Source organism: Sitophilus oryzae, unplaced genomic scaffold (assembly GCF_002938485.1).
Source record: "Sitophilus oryzae breed Bouriz unplaced genomic scaffold, Soryzae_2.0 scaffold_551_pilon_pilon, whole genome shotgun sequence".
Taxonomy (NCBI): domain Eukaryota; kingdom Metazoa; phylum Arthropoda; class Insecta; order Coleoptera; family Curculionidae; genus Sitophilus; species Sitophilus oryzae.
Window position 1 is genome coordinate 1,817,485 of NW_022147142.1, and position 17,246 is coordinate 1,834,730.

The following is a 17,246-nucleotide window of genomic DNA, read 5'->3' on the forward strand; positions in this document are numbered from 1 at the left end:
TGAGTTTAGCTTCTTTTGTTTATGTTGTTTGAATATTAAATTGATATTAACACCATTCATATATTATGCTATATAAACAAAAAAAAAATATTATATTTTTCTTACTCGCTCTTACAATTCAGAAGTGGATCTGAGCTTTTCAGGTCTATGTATAATATATTTTGCGTATTTTCAGTTTATACATATTTTTATTATAAGTTTGTATTTATTTAAGATATCTGACATGCCCAAATTATGTTATTAGATCATTATTTGTGGATAAATAAATATGTAGTATTATTATTAATAAAATTACAGTTACTAGTGATGTATTTAATTTGTATGGGCGACAGAAATAGCGGCCAACTTACTTCGACTACAACTTAATTACTTAACTACGACTTAACTGATGGCAGATAGACCAAAGAAAAGACGTATGAATGTGGCTAGAAAAGAGTTCAAACAACAAGAGAAAGTCAGAATATGAAATAATTTGGAAATTTTTCAAAATTTGTCACGAGACAGAAGAGATTCGGTACGACCTGATAGTCAAAACCAGTCAAAAATATTACAGAGTAGTAAAAGTATATGGCCGAACGTCGAAAGCATACATAGATTTTGAAAGTACATGTAACACTATATAGAAGAGTGAAGCAAATCCTATGACTTTACCTATACATATATCTCGATGTTGTGTATTGAAAGGACATCGTGATGGCAGAGTTGAATTTTTGGATACTACCAATTTAGAACTACAAATCGATGGCATTTAAAGATCGGTGGATATTTACCTGACAACGGAGCGTTCGTGTAATGAAAGATGAACTTTCTTGTCTGAAGCTAGTTCTTCTCCTGGAATAAATGATGTACAGAAAATAACTTTGCGATCAGTCATGCAGTGCCAATATCACCAAGTGAGCAAGTTACTATCAGAACTGCTGGATACTGAACATGCTAGGAGAATCTACAAAGACTATCCCATACGTGAAGGACAAGTCTACAGAACTAAAGCCAAAATACTACAATGGGTAGTTCTGCAAAAAAATGTGATTTCATGTAGTTCGAACTTCTCACGATGATTTGAACCACTTAGCTGCTAAAAAATTTACTAGGTATTATTGGTTTCCCCGGATGAAAGCTAATGTGGGAAATACATTAAGTGCTGTAGACTGTGCTTGAATAAAGAAAACGACCAACAGAAGAAAGAACTTCCAATGCATACCGTCTATCTTGATTACTTCGGACTTATCCAAAAAGCAGAAAGAAGAATCATAATTATTTAACGCCATAGATGCCTTTACTAAGTTTATTTTCATGAAAGCCGTCAGTACAACAAAGACGAGTAAAGTGTTGATATTTTTGGATGACATATCTGCTTTATTTGAACGACCTATTCGGATTATCACTGATCTGTTTTCACATCTAAAATGTTCAGTGCTTATTGTCAAGAACGAGCAAGTATACCTGTGAAAGTAGCGTTGGTGCTTTAATTTAAAAATATCTCGGATCACAGAAAAAAAAACTGATCTATAACGCGATTCTGAAAAGCGCAATGTTATATGACTCTGGGGTATGGCTGTTAAGCAAAAAAAAACAAAAAAGAAGTTGTTGTCTACCGAAATGGACTTCTGGTGAAGATCAGCCCGAATCTCTCGTTTAAACAGAATTAGGAACGAGAGAATACATGAAAAAAAAAATGAAGGTGGATGGTAACATTGTAAAGATATACAAAAAAAAACAACTACAGTGGTACGGCCACATGTATGTACAACGAATGGCTGACGACAGAATACCAAAGCAAGTATTGCAGTAGACACCTAGAGACAAACGTAAACGAGGCTGACCTAAGCCTTCCTGGAATCAAGGATTCGACGAGCCATGTCGGAAGGGAACCTATACTATCAGGAGATATTGGGACAACGGACGAAGGACGCTGTAACAAGCGGATACATCCATACAAATTAGCGGTGGCAACGTGTAGAGCTGATAGTCAAATTGAACATTACAATTACACAATCCACAATTCACTGATGATCTCAACTCTAAAGGAACTCTAAATGATCTCAACTCTAAAGGACACAACAATATAAACATAAACAATATGCCAAATAAGAACACCGGAAAAACTTCAAGTGAATTCGTCCATAGATATCACTCTGAACCTCTGAACTTAAACAAAAAAAAATTAATTTAAATAAATTCTCTATATCAAAGAGCTACTACACGCTAAACGAATTCTTCCGGGACCTCAAAACTCAAGGCTTATCGGCAGATATATAATAATAATTCTTGAATTAAAATTGTTCTGTTTGTGTATAAATTCAGGTATATTTGTTTTATATTTGTCTTTGTGTAATTTTATATCTTAAAATTGTTCTTGTTTTCTGTATATATTCTTCGTGGAGATCCTATAATCTAAGTACCATTGTATTTATATTAAATGGAATTAATCAAATCAAATCAAATCATCAAAGACAAACAACCGATTAGTGTTTGGTTTATACAGTTACATGAATATCTCGGGTAGTAGATAATCTTTTACTTGAAAGAGAAAGAACAAGCAGAATAACTGAGCTGACTGAAAGCAAACAGACAGTTTACTTTGATAAAACTCGTAAAGAAGCAAGACAGCCCAAGATAGGTGATTTGGTGCTTATCAAGAAAACAGCACCAACAGTCATATCAGCCGTAGATTACTTTCCGTCTGCAGCGGACCAATGGTAATAAAATCCGAATTCTCACATGATAGGTACACGGTGGATATTGAGTCCACTTATTGAAACAAACGTAAAGTTGACTAAACGAACGGTGGCAGTGAGACACTGGAAGGCATGTGGAGAAGTTTCAGATTCAGCTGCTAGTGAAGGATATGGTAAATATGGAGATTTAGTATTATCCGATATTTAGGCGTATTTATCCGATAATTAGGCGATATTAGGCGTAATCCTAATGAAATCCGATTAGGCAAGCTCGGGACGAGCTTCTAGCAGGATGGCCGACTGTAAGAGTCTTGTTTTCCGTTAAAAAATTGTTTATATTAAATTGTGTTATTTTAAGAAATAATATTTTATTTGAATCTCTAATTGACTTTTCTTGACCGCATGTATAAAATGTTGTTTCCTAGACGATGCGGTTTGCATTGTTGATGATTATTTAGATTGACGTCGCCATTTATCAAAAAAATATTAAATTCAGATTATAATTGTGTGGAAAATATTTCTGGGACTGAATAGAAAGAATGAAGTATTATACAGGTGAGTGTATTTTGTTCACTCACGGGCATTACTGGGATTTGTATGAGAGTAGTTTAATATTATTAAGTTAACAGTTATTGAGCTTTAGTAGTAGATAGAGAAGGGTATTTTAGTATTACTTTTGTGTGTGTGTGTGTGTGTTTTATAGTAGACAAGTATTTATCAAAGGGCATTTTAATATAGTTTAGTTAAAAGATAGATGTTTATCAAAGAGTGTTTTAGTGTTATTTATTATAGATACGTAATGGACAGCTATTTATCAAAGAGTATTTTAGTAATATTTATTGGGTGTGATTTATAATACCTGGCAAATTATCAAATGGTATTTAGTATTATTATTTTGGAGTGTTTTATATTTTTACGTATGACTCAAATTGTTTAACAACAATATTAAGCTATGTCGCTTTGTGGCCATCCCTTTTGCGTGTGGGACAGACGCCTTGTCGCTTAGCTACGGAACAACAACATTATGCTATGTCGCTTTGTGGCCATCCCTTTGCGTGTGGGACAGACGCCTTGTCGCTTAGCTACGGAACAACAACATTATGCTATGTCGCTTTGTGGCCATCCCTTTTGCGTGTGGACAGACGCCTTGTCGCTTAGCTACGAAACAACAACATTAAGCTATGTCGCTTTGTGGCCATCCCTTTTGCGTGTGGGACAGACGCCTTGTCGCTTAGCTGCGGAACAACAACATTATGCTATGTCGCTTTGTGGCCATCCCTTTTGTGTGTGGGACAGACGCCTTGTCGCTTAGCTGCGGAACAACAACATTATGCTATGTCGCTTTGTGGCCATCCCTTTTGTGTGTGGGACAGACGCCTTGTCGCTTAGCTACGGAACAACAAAAATATTTAACTATTTTATATACTCGATTATGGTGATGTGATCATGTGCGTTTTCCAGTGATGCTCAAGTATATTTTATTTTTATAGATTGCAAATTGCGTGATCATAGAGTGAGAGCATTACACAAGTGTCCCGGCATCTAAGGTGAGTTTAGCTTCTTTTGTTTATGTTGTTTGAATATTAAATTGATATTAACACCATTCATATATTATGCTATATAAACAAAAAAAAAATATTATATTTTTCTTACTCGCTCTTACATATGTAACCTTCTCTAGTTTTTATTTCAATAGGCTGCAACTTTTCAATTTTTGTATTCATGTCTTTTCCGTAGAACGCACAAGATTAGCATTTTCCTTTTGAAATAAAAACTTGATAGGTCTACAGTATAGAGTTGACGAAGGCTTATCATTTTTCCATAAAATTTTGCCTGTTCCCTCATCGAATAACGTTAGTGGCGTCATTGCTGCAATTTTATCAACTTAAAAATGCTTAAGGCTGTTCTAAAAGTTCTTTTTAAATCCACTTCTGCATAAATTTCAGTAACATTCAATTTGGAAGGTAAAATAGTGTTTTTTGTATTCTTCACCTGATGATAACTAGGCAGGCAGTTCTGGGCTTTAAGATTGATGGCATATCTAAGAAGAATATATTTTCTCATAGATAAATCTAGATCTAACATAAGTGCCAAGGCTTCGAAAGTAGTAAAACCAGTAACATTTGAGGAAACCTATGATCAGCCCCTGATAAAACACTGGCTGCAAACTTAATCTCATTTGCAGGTATTTTCTTAGTTATCTCCATTACGCGCTTTCGTTTTGTTTTCATTGAAACTTCTTCAAGTGATACTCGCGGTCTTCCTACTGGACGACTAGGTCCTGGCTGATCATCACTATCCAAAGATGTACTCTCGTTAGGGTCGTTACTGTTGCCAAATATTATTTGGTCCAGCCAAGCTACCTCATGTAAAAGTTGATTACGAGAATGTTTTGTTGCCACTTACTTGACATTTTCAATCCAAACAACTGACTGCATTTCATAACTTTATCTTTTATGTTTTGAGAAGGTTCGTCGATACTTATAAGGGACAACATTTTTTCATACACTGTCTGGTTTCGATTTCATTTGGGTGTTTCTAACCACACATCTACCAGATCCTTGTTTTTGATGACATTAGTTTCTAAAAGTAATCATAACTTCATTAGGCGCAATCTGAGCCGATTAAAACTTTTTGTGATAACTACTTATTGATGAATAAGTAACATACAAAAAAAATACCGAAAGTGATTTTTTTTAATACTTAGGAAAGTTAAAAATATTAAAAATTTTCAAATTTCGAAACGCGACTTTAACTTGAGAAAAATTTTGTTTTAGAACTCGCTCAAAAGTAATTTTATATAACAATTTACAGTACTTACCAGTCTCATCAGAAATTTTGTTCGAATCGAAAAGGTAAAACACTTCAACATAAAAACTCGATTTAAAACGAACAATCAAACGTAAAGCTGGCGGTCTTTCGGTCATTAGGGTATGCCCTTTTTCTAAGTACTTTGGAATAATGCAGATATTCTGAAGCGAAAAATTAAAAAGTGCATTCGCCAAAATGGAGTTGCGATTTTGTGCACCGCACCCCTCATTATACAGAATTATATTAGGTGTATTATCTGGAGCTGTATCAATAGTGGGCAATATTTTTGTACCTAAGAAATTACAAAATCATAGGGAAATAACAAGGATCTATCGTGAGAGAATTTTTCGCTGACTATTTTTTGGAAGCAGGGGCCGTAGCTTTCCAAAGGCATCATATGTTTTAAATGAATATTTTAATTAATTGTCAATATAAATGAACCTAAAATATACCTACATATAGAGTGTATATTTTTCTTAACTTGTTCCTGCTTTTCAGCCTCTGTCATTGCTTCCCACGTATCGAACATTGTTTCACCGACACTCCGTCAGCTCTTCTCATTTTCATTCCTGTCGCTATACTCTTTCGACGCCTTCTCCCATATACTTGGGTACTCTTGCACGCACTGTATGAACTTGTCCGTATCAAACATATTGCACAAAAGTATAAATACCTACAACGAATTGCGCCGCAGAACCGCACAATATAAACGCTCTCGTTCAAATGCGTGTGTTTCTATCGTATCCCGCCGTTGGCGTTCGTCCGGCCGTCCCGTTTGGCGCCAGCATGTGCGCTCGCGATCCGGTTGGTGTGGCACAACGGCAGGTATATAAACGGCCCCATTTAAAACGATGTGTTGTATCTGTCCCGCCGAACGGGTCCCGCTAAAACGCAATGTATAGTCCCGGACTAAGGGTTGCATATTTTCCAATTATGTCGATGTAGCTCTGGCGTTTTCAATTCTTGCTTTTTAAACTCTTTTTTACAAATTCCAAATAAACGATCAGGTGGATGGAAAAAATTTCCTCGTACTGGGAAGGTCATCTCCATTTCTTTCACATTTTTAGGAGCTTGCAGCATCTAGCTTAATAGCATTGTAGCGTTTTTTAAACAACTACCACTGCGAACGGCAGCTTTTCATCGGAGAGCAGTCGTGGATAAGGTATTTCACTAGAGAGAAAATTAATCAATAGTAATAAACAAAAGATATATAGATATTGGGCGCCAGGCATGTACAGAGAAAGAAAACACAGTTGTATAATACTTAAAACTAATGACTATATTTATTCGTGATGAATTCTGATGGTAAATAGCATTGTACAATTAATATAATTATTATAGTGGTTACTTGTTGAGTAAAACTATATATGTAAATAATATTAAATACGTTCTATGAAAAGACTATAAAGAAAATACAATGCGTGTAACGTTATAGAAAATATAGGAAAAGTAGCATTACTTTATTTAAATTGTTAAATTTATACGGTGTTAAATCAGATGTGTTGCAACCTGTAGATTCTAGAATCTATCTCGTTATTCATCTGTTAGTATAGCGTAATAATAATGTCTATAGAAAGTAATACTATTACAATGCGTGATATTATGAAATCTAAAATCTAAATCACACTTTTACTACTGCATCGACATAAATATCCTTAATAATCTAACCACTAAATATAGTCTGTACGCTATTGTTTAAAATGTACGTTACTGTTTAAGACTGAAAACATTTTAGATGTTAAATGCAAAACTAGAACTTAAATATACACTTAGCTGTTCTTTTATGTAACCCTGCTTCAAACAGTAGCAGCGCGAGGAGGTCTAGCATCTCTGTACTGTCTGTCGGCGATCCAGGCTTAGAAATGGGGGTGAAGCAGCACGGGGCTCAAGCCACATCCACGCTGGGGCACTCTATGTGTAAGACAAATCAATCCTACTGGGGACACTTGTCCATGGGACATCCGTCCATAAGATAGTGGCACAAGAGAACACTACTAGGACCTTGAAAAATAGTCCATACCTTGGACACTTGTCCGTAAGACAATGTCCGTCCGTAAGACCCTAAGAACACGAAACTCTTGTTTAAAATCAAACACCGTCTAATAAACAAAATGAACCTACCTCGAAATACTTCCGAGGGCTCAATAAATAATAAACAATCTGTCCTTTCTTCCAAATGACATTCTGGAGGACAAAAGCAAAGGGACGCCAACGTGCCAGCCAAATACAAATACAAGTTGGGACATCCGTAACTCTACCCTAAAAATATTCACTAATAATATCGAATCTAAAAGGAAAATAACTCAGCTTTACCTGTAGCTTCGAATGGCAGCTGATTCAGATAATACAGCCAGATTTAAATGACCACCATTTCTCAACACTGGGACTAATGGCGTCTAAGAGGCCAAACGGTCCAACCAAAAGTGAAGTTAGATCACAGAGAATTGACAGAAGCGATGTTGACAGCGCGCGCTCCCACAGAGCGATACCAGGGTTGTGTCAAACAATAACAGGGTTGTGCCAAACAATAACAGGGTTGTGCCCAGACATCATATATCATAATCAAAGACATGTAACGAACTAAAAACTTTACAGCATTGCTATCATCTTTTTCTTTTTTTTTGGAAACCACATCCCTCGTCGAAGGACTTTTTATATATTTTTTAACCTCTGAAATCAATGTTCTGAAGACAATGATATACGCATGAAGACACTTCATTTGGACCCTTTCTGTAATTTCATTCGGTCCATACGTAGCTGAGGCACTTATTTTGGGACATTCTACATTTAATACTTCCAACAACGTAAAATTGTAGAGTAATTCGTAATAAAAAAATAAACGGTAGTAATTTTTCTGGCAATCAAAACAAAGTCTTAAACAGGTCGGTTCATTTTCTTTTAATAATGCGAAGAAAGCGTCCTCTCTCGTTTTGTGAATTGCTTTGGTAGCTTCTAATGATGAAACTTTTCCAGGATCTTTTTTCTGCTTTATTTTCTCACATAAACATATAAATCGACCCGATGACCCCGAATATCATACATGAACATTTTTTCAGAATGACACAAGCATACGCCGAAATTACCAACATTGTATGTATTAATAAATAACAAGTTTTATTTGTTGTTTCTTCGGTTTGTGGCTAGGATGAATTAAAACAAACTTCCTTTTTTATACGACGGCGACGTTTCGCATTTAATATAATGCTTGCTCAGGTTTTTGTTTTGTCTTTCATATATCTTGGAAAGTAGTAATTCTTTTTTCGTTTCTTTACCGAGAATGCCGCATCCGATCCGTCCATATGAATAAATAACCATAGTTTATCAGATAATTATTTAAATACACTATGAACATTTGTTTTTAAAATATATTTTTATTAACTTTGCACTAATTTGCACTTTTAAACAAATTGGGTTTTTGGAATAAAATATACTTGATATAAAAATTATAAAATGTAATACGATTAAAGCTTCTGGCTGAATAGAAAATAAGAAGTTTTTATTTGCATCATATCAATATTGATCTGGTTTAATACTTTTTTCCAGTACGCTTTGTAAGGTTTAAACACTGCAACATCCATACTACAAACGTTTGAGAAAGAATTTCTTGATTCTTACCTTGTATAAATTATATAAATATTATATAACATATTACCTGAGTGTTACTAATCTTTCTTCGGGACTAATTGGTCGTTTATGCACGTTAGTATACACTTTTTTAATTTTAGGTTTTATGAGCCCTAAGATATAAGAGATTGTTGGCTGAGAAATTCTTAAATATTCCTTTATTCTGGATAACTTTTCAGTCATTCATATAAATGATAATATTCACCAAATCATGTAGGTTCACTGTTTATAGGATGAACACTCCATCTTCTAGGTCTTTTAAAAATCATCTACCATTTTTACCACAGTGTCCACATCGAGATATTGCACTTGACATAGTGTGTGAGAATAGTTTAACGGGATATTTTGCCGATTTTTAAATCGGAGACTGATGTTGGTCTGCTCTACAATATATCCTTCTTAATTAGTTTACCATCAATTGAAAAACAGTGGTCAACAAAATTATTTGTAATTTTTAAAAGATGGGGGACGTCGGCAAACAAAGCAAATTGGCGCCAGGATTTTTAAATTTACTGGAATAGATATAATAGACACACGTCATTTTACAATCAAAATTATAAAAAATTGATTGCTTCCAAGAGCTTAAATATTCCCTTAATAAGAAAAACCTAAACATAATCGTAGGATTTCACCACTGAGTCTTTTTCTTGGTTATATTGTTACTCGTTTCTGATTTTCATCTCATCAAATATTACTTACTTAATGGAATATACACGACTTTTTGTTTTCGTAGTACCACATGCAATCTGGTGGAACATATTTTTGTGCCAAATCCATTACCCGTGAATATTTCGCTTGTTTTATGGGAAGAACCCCGTTGTATAGGTGCTGATCGGGATTTGGTAAGCTTAACACAGCGCTTGGTTTTTGAAGGACAAAATCTTCATGGAACATAGCACTTGCAATAGTACTGCACATTATCATTTTACCATTATATTCCAACTTTCGATAACTAGATAAACGAAATTTTACTTTTGGTAGGTTGGTTACCATTTTTTTAAAAATGTTTTTAAAGTGGTCAGAAAAATTTAAAAACATGTAGTTGTGTGACAGGGATTATAGTAAAATTTTTGCTGGTGTTTTTTACTAGCTGTACCCATTCTGCAGGTAGAACTATTCTCTCTCGTTTCCGTTTTTCCTTCTCAATCAAACCGAAACTCCGGTCACAAGGTAGGAAGCTGTGACCAGGTTCCGGATAGCGTTGTATAATGTTCTTAAATCTGCCAGTGTGAGCTTGAACATAAAGATAGTGTACCATCGTATGATTTTTGTTTTGAGAACTACAGTTGTCGGAGAAAATGTACAGAGTTTTCACTTTTTCAGCTACGAAATTTTCAATAAAGTAATGTAGCATGCTTACAACATCATTTTGGCCTTTTTAGCCGACCATACCAATAAGTATGGTAGGCTATTAAGATCGGTAAAAAAAGTTTTTTTAATTTCACTCAAAATAAGTTATTTGGGTCATAAATGACCTAAATGCAAAATATTTTCATGGTGTCTGTCTGTTTGTCTGTCCGTCTGTAACACGATAACTCAAAAACCGCTGAACCGATTTTAACCAAATTAGGCACAAAAATACTGTGGCACCCGAGAATCTGGCTATTAGTTTTTGGTGGGGGTGGGAGGTTGGAAAGGGGGTATGGGAGGGGGTTAAAAATTTTAAAAAATCGTAACTCCAAAATTACAGTAGCTAGCGAAACGCGGTTTTCAAATTAAGATTAGGAATAATATTTGCAACAAAATTTGTAAAACATCAAAATCAGTCAGTCGCAGTTTTTGAGATATTAACATATTTTAGTATCGGCGGTTATACGTGCCTTCCGGCGCCAATTTTTTGCGATAGTTTTGTCATACATGAAGAAATAGGATTTACCCTTGCTGCCAACATACAATATGCAGAAATTATATTCCCACTGTCAACTGTAGGTAACTCGCTTGAAAAATACATCGCCACTAGTTAAATGTGGAAGTGGCATATTTTGCTGGTAGTAAAACACCAGCACCTCACTTTCTCTATCTTTTTTCCCTAATTCCATCGTCTCCTTTAAATTTATATAAAAATATTTTGCTTTTCTTTCGTGTACTTCTTTTTCCTGTAACAAAGTGTTCTTCACATCTTCCTGTTTTTCCGCTGCAATGAGGTTATTAAGTCGGTCACAGGTTTGACATGTATCCGACCTTGGTTTACCGAAGGAATAGTTGTATTTAGTTATAAAATGGCGACAAAAAATCATAGGTAAGTTTAGGTTTTTGTTCATTTTCCATACCATTAAAAACGTCTGGTTCGTATTTTTGAAGATACATTCTGTGCATCTTAGACATATTTAGTTCTGGAGACAGGTAAAATTTATTCTCATTTTTATTTCTGCTATAATGGGATCTTCTTTTTGGAAATGATTGAATAAAGGTGTCGACTTGATGAAGAATATCTTCGAGTATTCTATTGGGTCGATTTAAATGCTTTCCACATGCATATTTTTTGGTGCTGGAACATGTTCTTGGATCTTTGTTTGCATACTTTTATTTCCCCAATGCCTGCTCTTAACATGTAGGAACATGAACAATTCCGTCTAGGTCCCTCTCCGGACTTAGGTCTGTTTCTAATGATATGAGTTATATGGATTTGCAATCCAAGATAAACGTCTTGCTTTTCTTTGTCGCCAATAAGATTGAATGTGTTTAATATTTCCGATTTAGCACGTTCTGTAAATTTAGAGAAGCACTTAAATTTACATTTACAGTCCTTTCCAGTACGTCGCTCTTCTTTCATAACTCTCACCTTTCTCCTAGTATTCTGCCAAACTCTTCTGGAAGCAGGGCCATGGCAGGACGTGCGTCTTTATTGCTATCTTTCTTTATTATGTGTGCTTCATATGAAAAAGAAAGAAATAGGTATAAAACGTATCGTAAGACATTATCGCACATTCTGGTTGGCGGGAAATTTAAATTAGCCATTATTAGTAGTATTCTTTCGTTCTGAACGAACCGAAAATTTTCACTTAAACTGATTTATTCCCTATACCACGTAAAGGGAACGTGGGGTATGGAATAAATCAGCTTAAGTGAAAATGTTCAGTTTTTTTCAGAACGAAAAAATACTACTACGTATTTTAAGGGAAATTATAAAAAAAGCAAAAATTGTACTATTTTTTAAACTAGGGTAATTCCGGGGTAGTTGGACCATCGGGTTAGATCGACCAGTCCCAAAATTCTACGTGTTATTTAATTTTTTATACATTTACACCCGGGCACCCCTCCGTTGGACGAATCCAAATATTAAAATATTGTTTTTGTTTGTCTGGCGGCGTTCAGTCACACAGAAGCTTAGTTAGTGTGCACGTGTTAGTAATAAAAAAAATTCTATAGTTTAGTATTACATGCTGTAAAAAAAATATATGTAAGTATTTTTTGCCGATTGTATAGTAGATTGTTGCTACCTTAACAAAGTACAGTTTAACCTAATATTTTTATCGCTGAATAGTACTAGGCCGTATTGACAAGGTGGTCCATCTAACCCTTGAAATGGGTTAGTTGGACCGTAATTTTTTGGGTTAGTTAGACCATTGTTTTGTTTTAGATAGTCATAATGCCGACTTTTTATAAAAGGAAAGGCACAGTCAATAGAGCTACTTGGAGCGCAGAGGCCCTTCAAAATGCAATGAATGCTGTTTCCACGGGTACATTAGGTGTTAATCAAGCTCCAAGGGAATATGGAATACCTAAAACTACGCTTAAAAACAGAATAAAATTACAAAAGTCACGTTCATTGGGGAAGCAGTCCTGCCTGAATGAAGAAGCTGAACTGAAGTTAGTTTCCCACATTAAAAAAATGCAGAAGTATGGTTTTACTCCAAATCGTGATCTGGTAAGAAGCATGGCTTTTGAACTTGCTGAGAAACTTAAAATTAAGCACAACTTTAAAGTTGTGCTTAATTTTAAGTTTTATTAATAAAATAAAGAAAAAAGCCGGGTATGATTGGTTGCAGTTATTCTTATCAAGGCATGCAGATTTATCAGTTAGAAAGGCAGAAGGAGTATCAAATGCGCGTGCTGTAGGGATTGAATAAGACCGTAGTGGAAGAGTATTTTTCTGTTCTTGAAAATGTTTTAACCGAATATCAATTATTTGAGAAGCCAGGAAATATTTTTAATATTGATGAAAGTGGCCTACAGTTAAATAATAAACCTGGGTATGTTATAGCGGAAAAAGGGTCTAAAACTGTATCCAACATAACTTCTGGCGAAAAGGGGGAAACCATTTCTATTGTAGCATGTTGCAGTGCAGAAGGTGTTTTTCTACCCCCCCCCCTATGTATTTTAAAAGGAAAAAACCTTAAGGAATGTCATAAGGACGGAATGCCTCCAGGGTCTGCCATTGTAATGAACGAGAAATCAGCTTACATCAATGCTGTTATAAGAAATAAGAAATGGTTAGAGGAGCATTTCCTGCCAAGAAAGCCTGCTGGTACCGCCTTAATTATCTTAGATGGGCACACATCGCACACCAACTCTGTAGAAGTATTAGAATTTTGTGAAGCAAATGAAATTATTTTACTGTGTCTGCCTAGCCATACGACACATTTTCTACAGCCCTTAGATAGGTCGTTCTTTAAATCACTTAAATCACATTATTATTCTGAGTGTAACCGATTTATGAAAACAAATCCTTCTAGGAAAATAACCCGGTACCAATTCGGCAAATTACTTGGAGAAGCTTGGAACAAATCAGCTACAGTTCAAAACGCCATTTCTGGCTTCAAAGCCACAGGAATCCTACCGTTTAATCCCAGTATCATTCCAGATTATGCGTACTTAAGCGATACGTTAGTTTCGAATTCTGCTAATCAAACTGATGGTATTCCAAACAGACACGCGATTTCTTTAACATCTAATCCAAACATTGCTCCGACACTATCGCCAGTTGCTGGTTGCTCCAAAGATCCCGATTACAATGGTTTGAACCCTCCAAACTGTCCAAATGAACAACAAGCCCAAACAACAGCAATTACCCCAGGAAAAGCCCTGAATGAAATTGCGCCTGTTATTAATACATCTGCTGTTAATACGGTTAGAAAGCGTGCCCGTCAAGTAGCCAATGTTTTGACAAGTCCAGAAAATATTGAGTTGCAAAAACAAAAAAAACAGAAGGCCGAAATAAAAAACAAATCGAGCAAAGAAAGAGCTAAAAAGAAACGAACAATAACAAAGAGATTAAAAGAAGATTATAGTGATGATAGCAACTCAGAGAGTGAAATTATTTTGCAAGACAGCGAAAGCGGTGACGAAGAATGGGATGAAAACGATTGTGCTGGTTGCGGCGAAAACTACTCAGTGACTAGGAAAAAGGATGACTGGTTCCAGTGCACTCGATGTGATAGATGGTCACACGAGGGTTGTATGAAATATTCACAGATGTGTGACCGGTGCGGCAAAACCGCCTCTAAAAACAGTGCCTAAATTAGTCCCTTTAAGAAATTAATGTTGTTTATGTATCCTTATTTTTAGTTCTTGATGCAAATTCGTTTACTTTTATTAAAATGTATATTTTTTAGTTTATAACTTTTGATTTAAAAAGTGGTCGATCTATCCCATATATCTTGGTCCATCTAACCCGAGGACATCGGGATAGTTCGACCGATACCACTTTTTTTTTTAAATTTCACTCATAGTTTCCTTTGTGAATTTTTGTATTTTTGCATAATAAATACTTGCACAATAACTATATAGTTACTTCTTTTTGCTAGATGGCGCTTTCTAAAATTTAATATAGAAGTGTAAAAGTAGGAGCAAAAAAAGTGGTCCAACTACACCGGACTTACCCTATATATTATTAATAAAAAAAATTATTTATACATAAAAATAAATAAAATTTGTATAATATAATAACAAAAAATAACAGTGTTTATTCCACCCACCTACGAATTTTAAATGCGGAAGAACTGACTGTTGCAGGAAACGATCGGCCATTTTTTTAAAGGACATTAAAAATCTAATTTTCGAAAAAAGTGGAGCTGTCTGGTTATTGCAGGCACCCCTTCAATTATTATCAGTAATTTTGGAAAAAATAAGCATTTTTACATATATAGGTATCTACATTTTCCCAGACATTCAGGCAGATTTTTAAATTAGTTTATTTTAAGATTATTAAATCACATTGTTAAATAAGTTAAAATAAGTACCTACATTTTTTAACCATCAGTTTGTGGCAACTGCCTAATTGTAATAACAAAGTGAATATCCAAGCAAAGAAAACTTTACGAGAATCATGACCCTGAACCATTTTCAAGTTCAGTTTTAATCCTGAAACAAAAGTAAAATAGGTATATTAATTAAGTTTCTATCTGGTTACTATAAACCACCTATAAACTACCCAAAAAATGAAATGTATTAATTTGTTATATTAAGAGAGGTTGGAAATATTTTTGACACTACTACTTCTACTTTTTTCTTAATAGGTTGATAAATATAACATATATACTTACTTTTATTTTACCGGGTATCTTTAACATATCTATCAGAGAAAGGGGGTACCAATACATATAAAAAATAGATGATACTGGCTCCTGCTGCAAATAAAATAACAAATAGTATAACCTAAAATTATAAATAACTAATTTTAAATACCTATCTGAAACCCTTCTGAAACAAAAAAAAAATCCTTATCCATATCCACAAGTCAATAAAATGGAGAGTTTGGAAAAAAAGGTAAATCATCAAAAGAAAAATTAACAAACATGACGAATTGTCATGATGTTGTCATGATGACGAAAGGCGATTGTTCTAATTTCTATTTAGAAATTACGTTTTATATGGCTGCTTCTTTCTCTCTTGTTATATTAGAATGAGATAGTGGGCCCAATAGACACAATACGCAGATCAACATAAATAGAACCAAATTTTGCGTTCTGAGTTGCGCTCGGAACTTGTCTATGTCTGGAACTGTGTTCTGAAACTGTCGCCATCTGTTGCCGTAGATACATTCGCCGAGGCGTAAAAAAGTGACACATAACCTTTTTTTTGTCCTTGTCCGGTATAAAATCGGAATCTTTATCCGAGTCGTCCAGTTCATCAGAGGTGACGTGTGAATTTGGTAGATCCTGTAATGAATAATAATCTTATATTCGCCTGTCTTTTTTGTCATTAAAAAACTTACCATTTCTCTCTTAAACCCAGGTATATAAAAACAGTTTATCAACCACACTTGTCCAAGATCGATTACACAAACACAAATAAACAGTTCAATAAAAAACTATTAAATCACGTATTCTTTTTAGTAAAAAATAGGAGCACCACAACGTAAACAACGCAGGCATCTGGTACGACAAACCTTGTGTGAATAACACGGTGCTGCTTCGCAGCGGCAGACGGTGGAACCAATTTTTTGCTCCGAATTTGCCCCGGGTATATCTGTTTTTATTATATGAAAGCCTGTAAGAGATTAGGAGCTGCCTCATTTTTGCACCAGACGATGCGGATCGTAATGAAAAATTGTTTAATGTCAAAACATAAAAATAGCCGAAAAGTGGAGCTGCCTCCTGTTGTCTTCAATTAGCCCCCTTGCACTGGAACATGTTGCAATAGCATTAATTTCCGGCTAAGAAAATAGTAATTGATCTATTAAATCATAATACTTCCAATAATTAAAATTATTTCCGGATTACTCATTATGTTTTTTACTGCCTTATAGTTGCTTTTAAGGCCCTTCCACTTGGTATCACTTTGCTGAGGAGTGAAAACTTGCTTAAACTTTTTGGTGAGTTGTTGTGCAATTTTATTCCAAACATATTTTTTCACTCCTGATGAAAAATCCTTGTCATATTTTTTACATAATTTGATTAAATGTTTAATGCTTGAATTCGTCCACAGTTTCGTATTGTCTAAAATGATATTATATTTTGAAAATACTTATTGTCTATATCTAATATCTAAATCTGAGTGGCCCTCACTCATGTAAACAAATGCATATATTGATCACGGATCCAGCTTAGATCTTCATTTTGACGGGGAACCACTGGGATTTGGCTACACAATAATATGTAAAAATAGTAAAGTATTATATACATATAAATTCCTTTTTGTTATATAATAAAATAACAACAAATATTGAAAACGAAAAGCTGGATACTAATG

General features: G+C 34.7%; 1 protein-coding gene across 1 annotated transcript; it reads left to right on the forward strand.

Moving 5' to 3' along the window:
• Nucleotides 1-872: 872 nt before the first annotated feature.
• LOC115887043 lies at nucleotides 873-14,573 on the forward strand. The gene is made up of 3 exons (XM_030906366.1): nucleotides 873-1,007; nucleotides 12,694-12,981; nucleotides 13,173-14,573. Exons 1-3 carry the CDS (start codon nucleotides 873-875, stop codon nucleotides 14,571-14,573), a joined length of 1,824 nt encoding a protein of 607 aa, XP_030762226.1.
• Nucleotides 14,574-17,246: the final 2,673 nt, after the last annotated feature.

Coding starts and splice junctions, on each gene's coding strand:
- LOC115887043 (XM_030906366.1), top strand. CDS start 873: ATGCAGTGCCAATATCACCAAGTGAGCAAGTTACTATCAGAACTGCTG. Junction 1,008..12,693: donor AAGCCAAAATACTACAATGG/GTAGTTCTGCAA, acceptor GTTTTGTTTTAG/ATAGTCATAATGCCGACTTT. Junction 12,982..13,172: donor TTACTCCAAATCGTGATCTG/GTAAGAAGCATG, acceptor CGCGTGCTGTAG/GGATTGAATAAGACCGTAGT.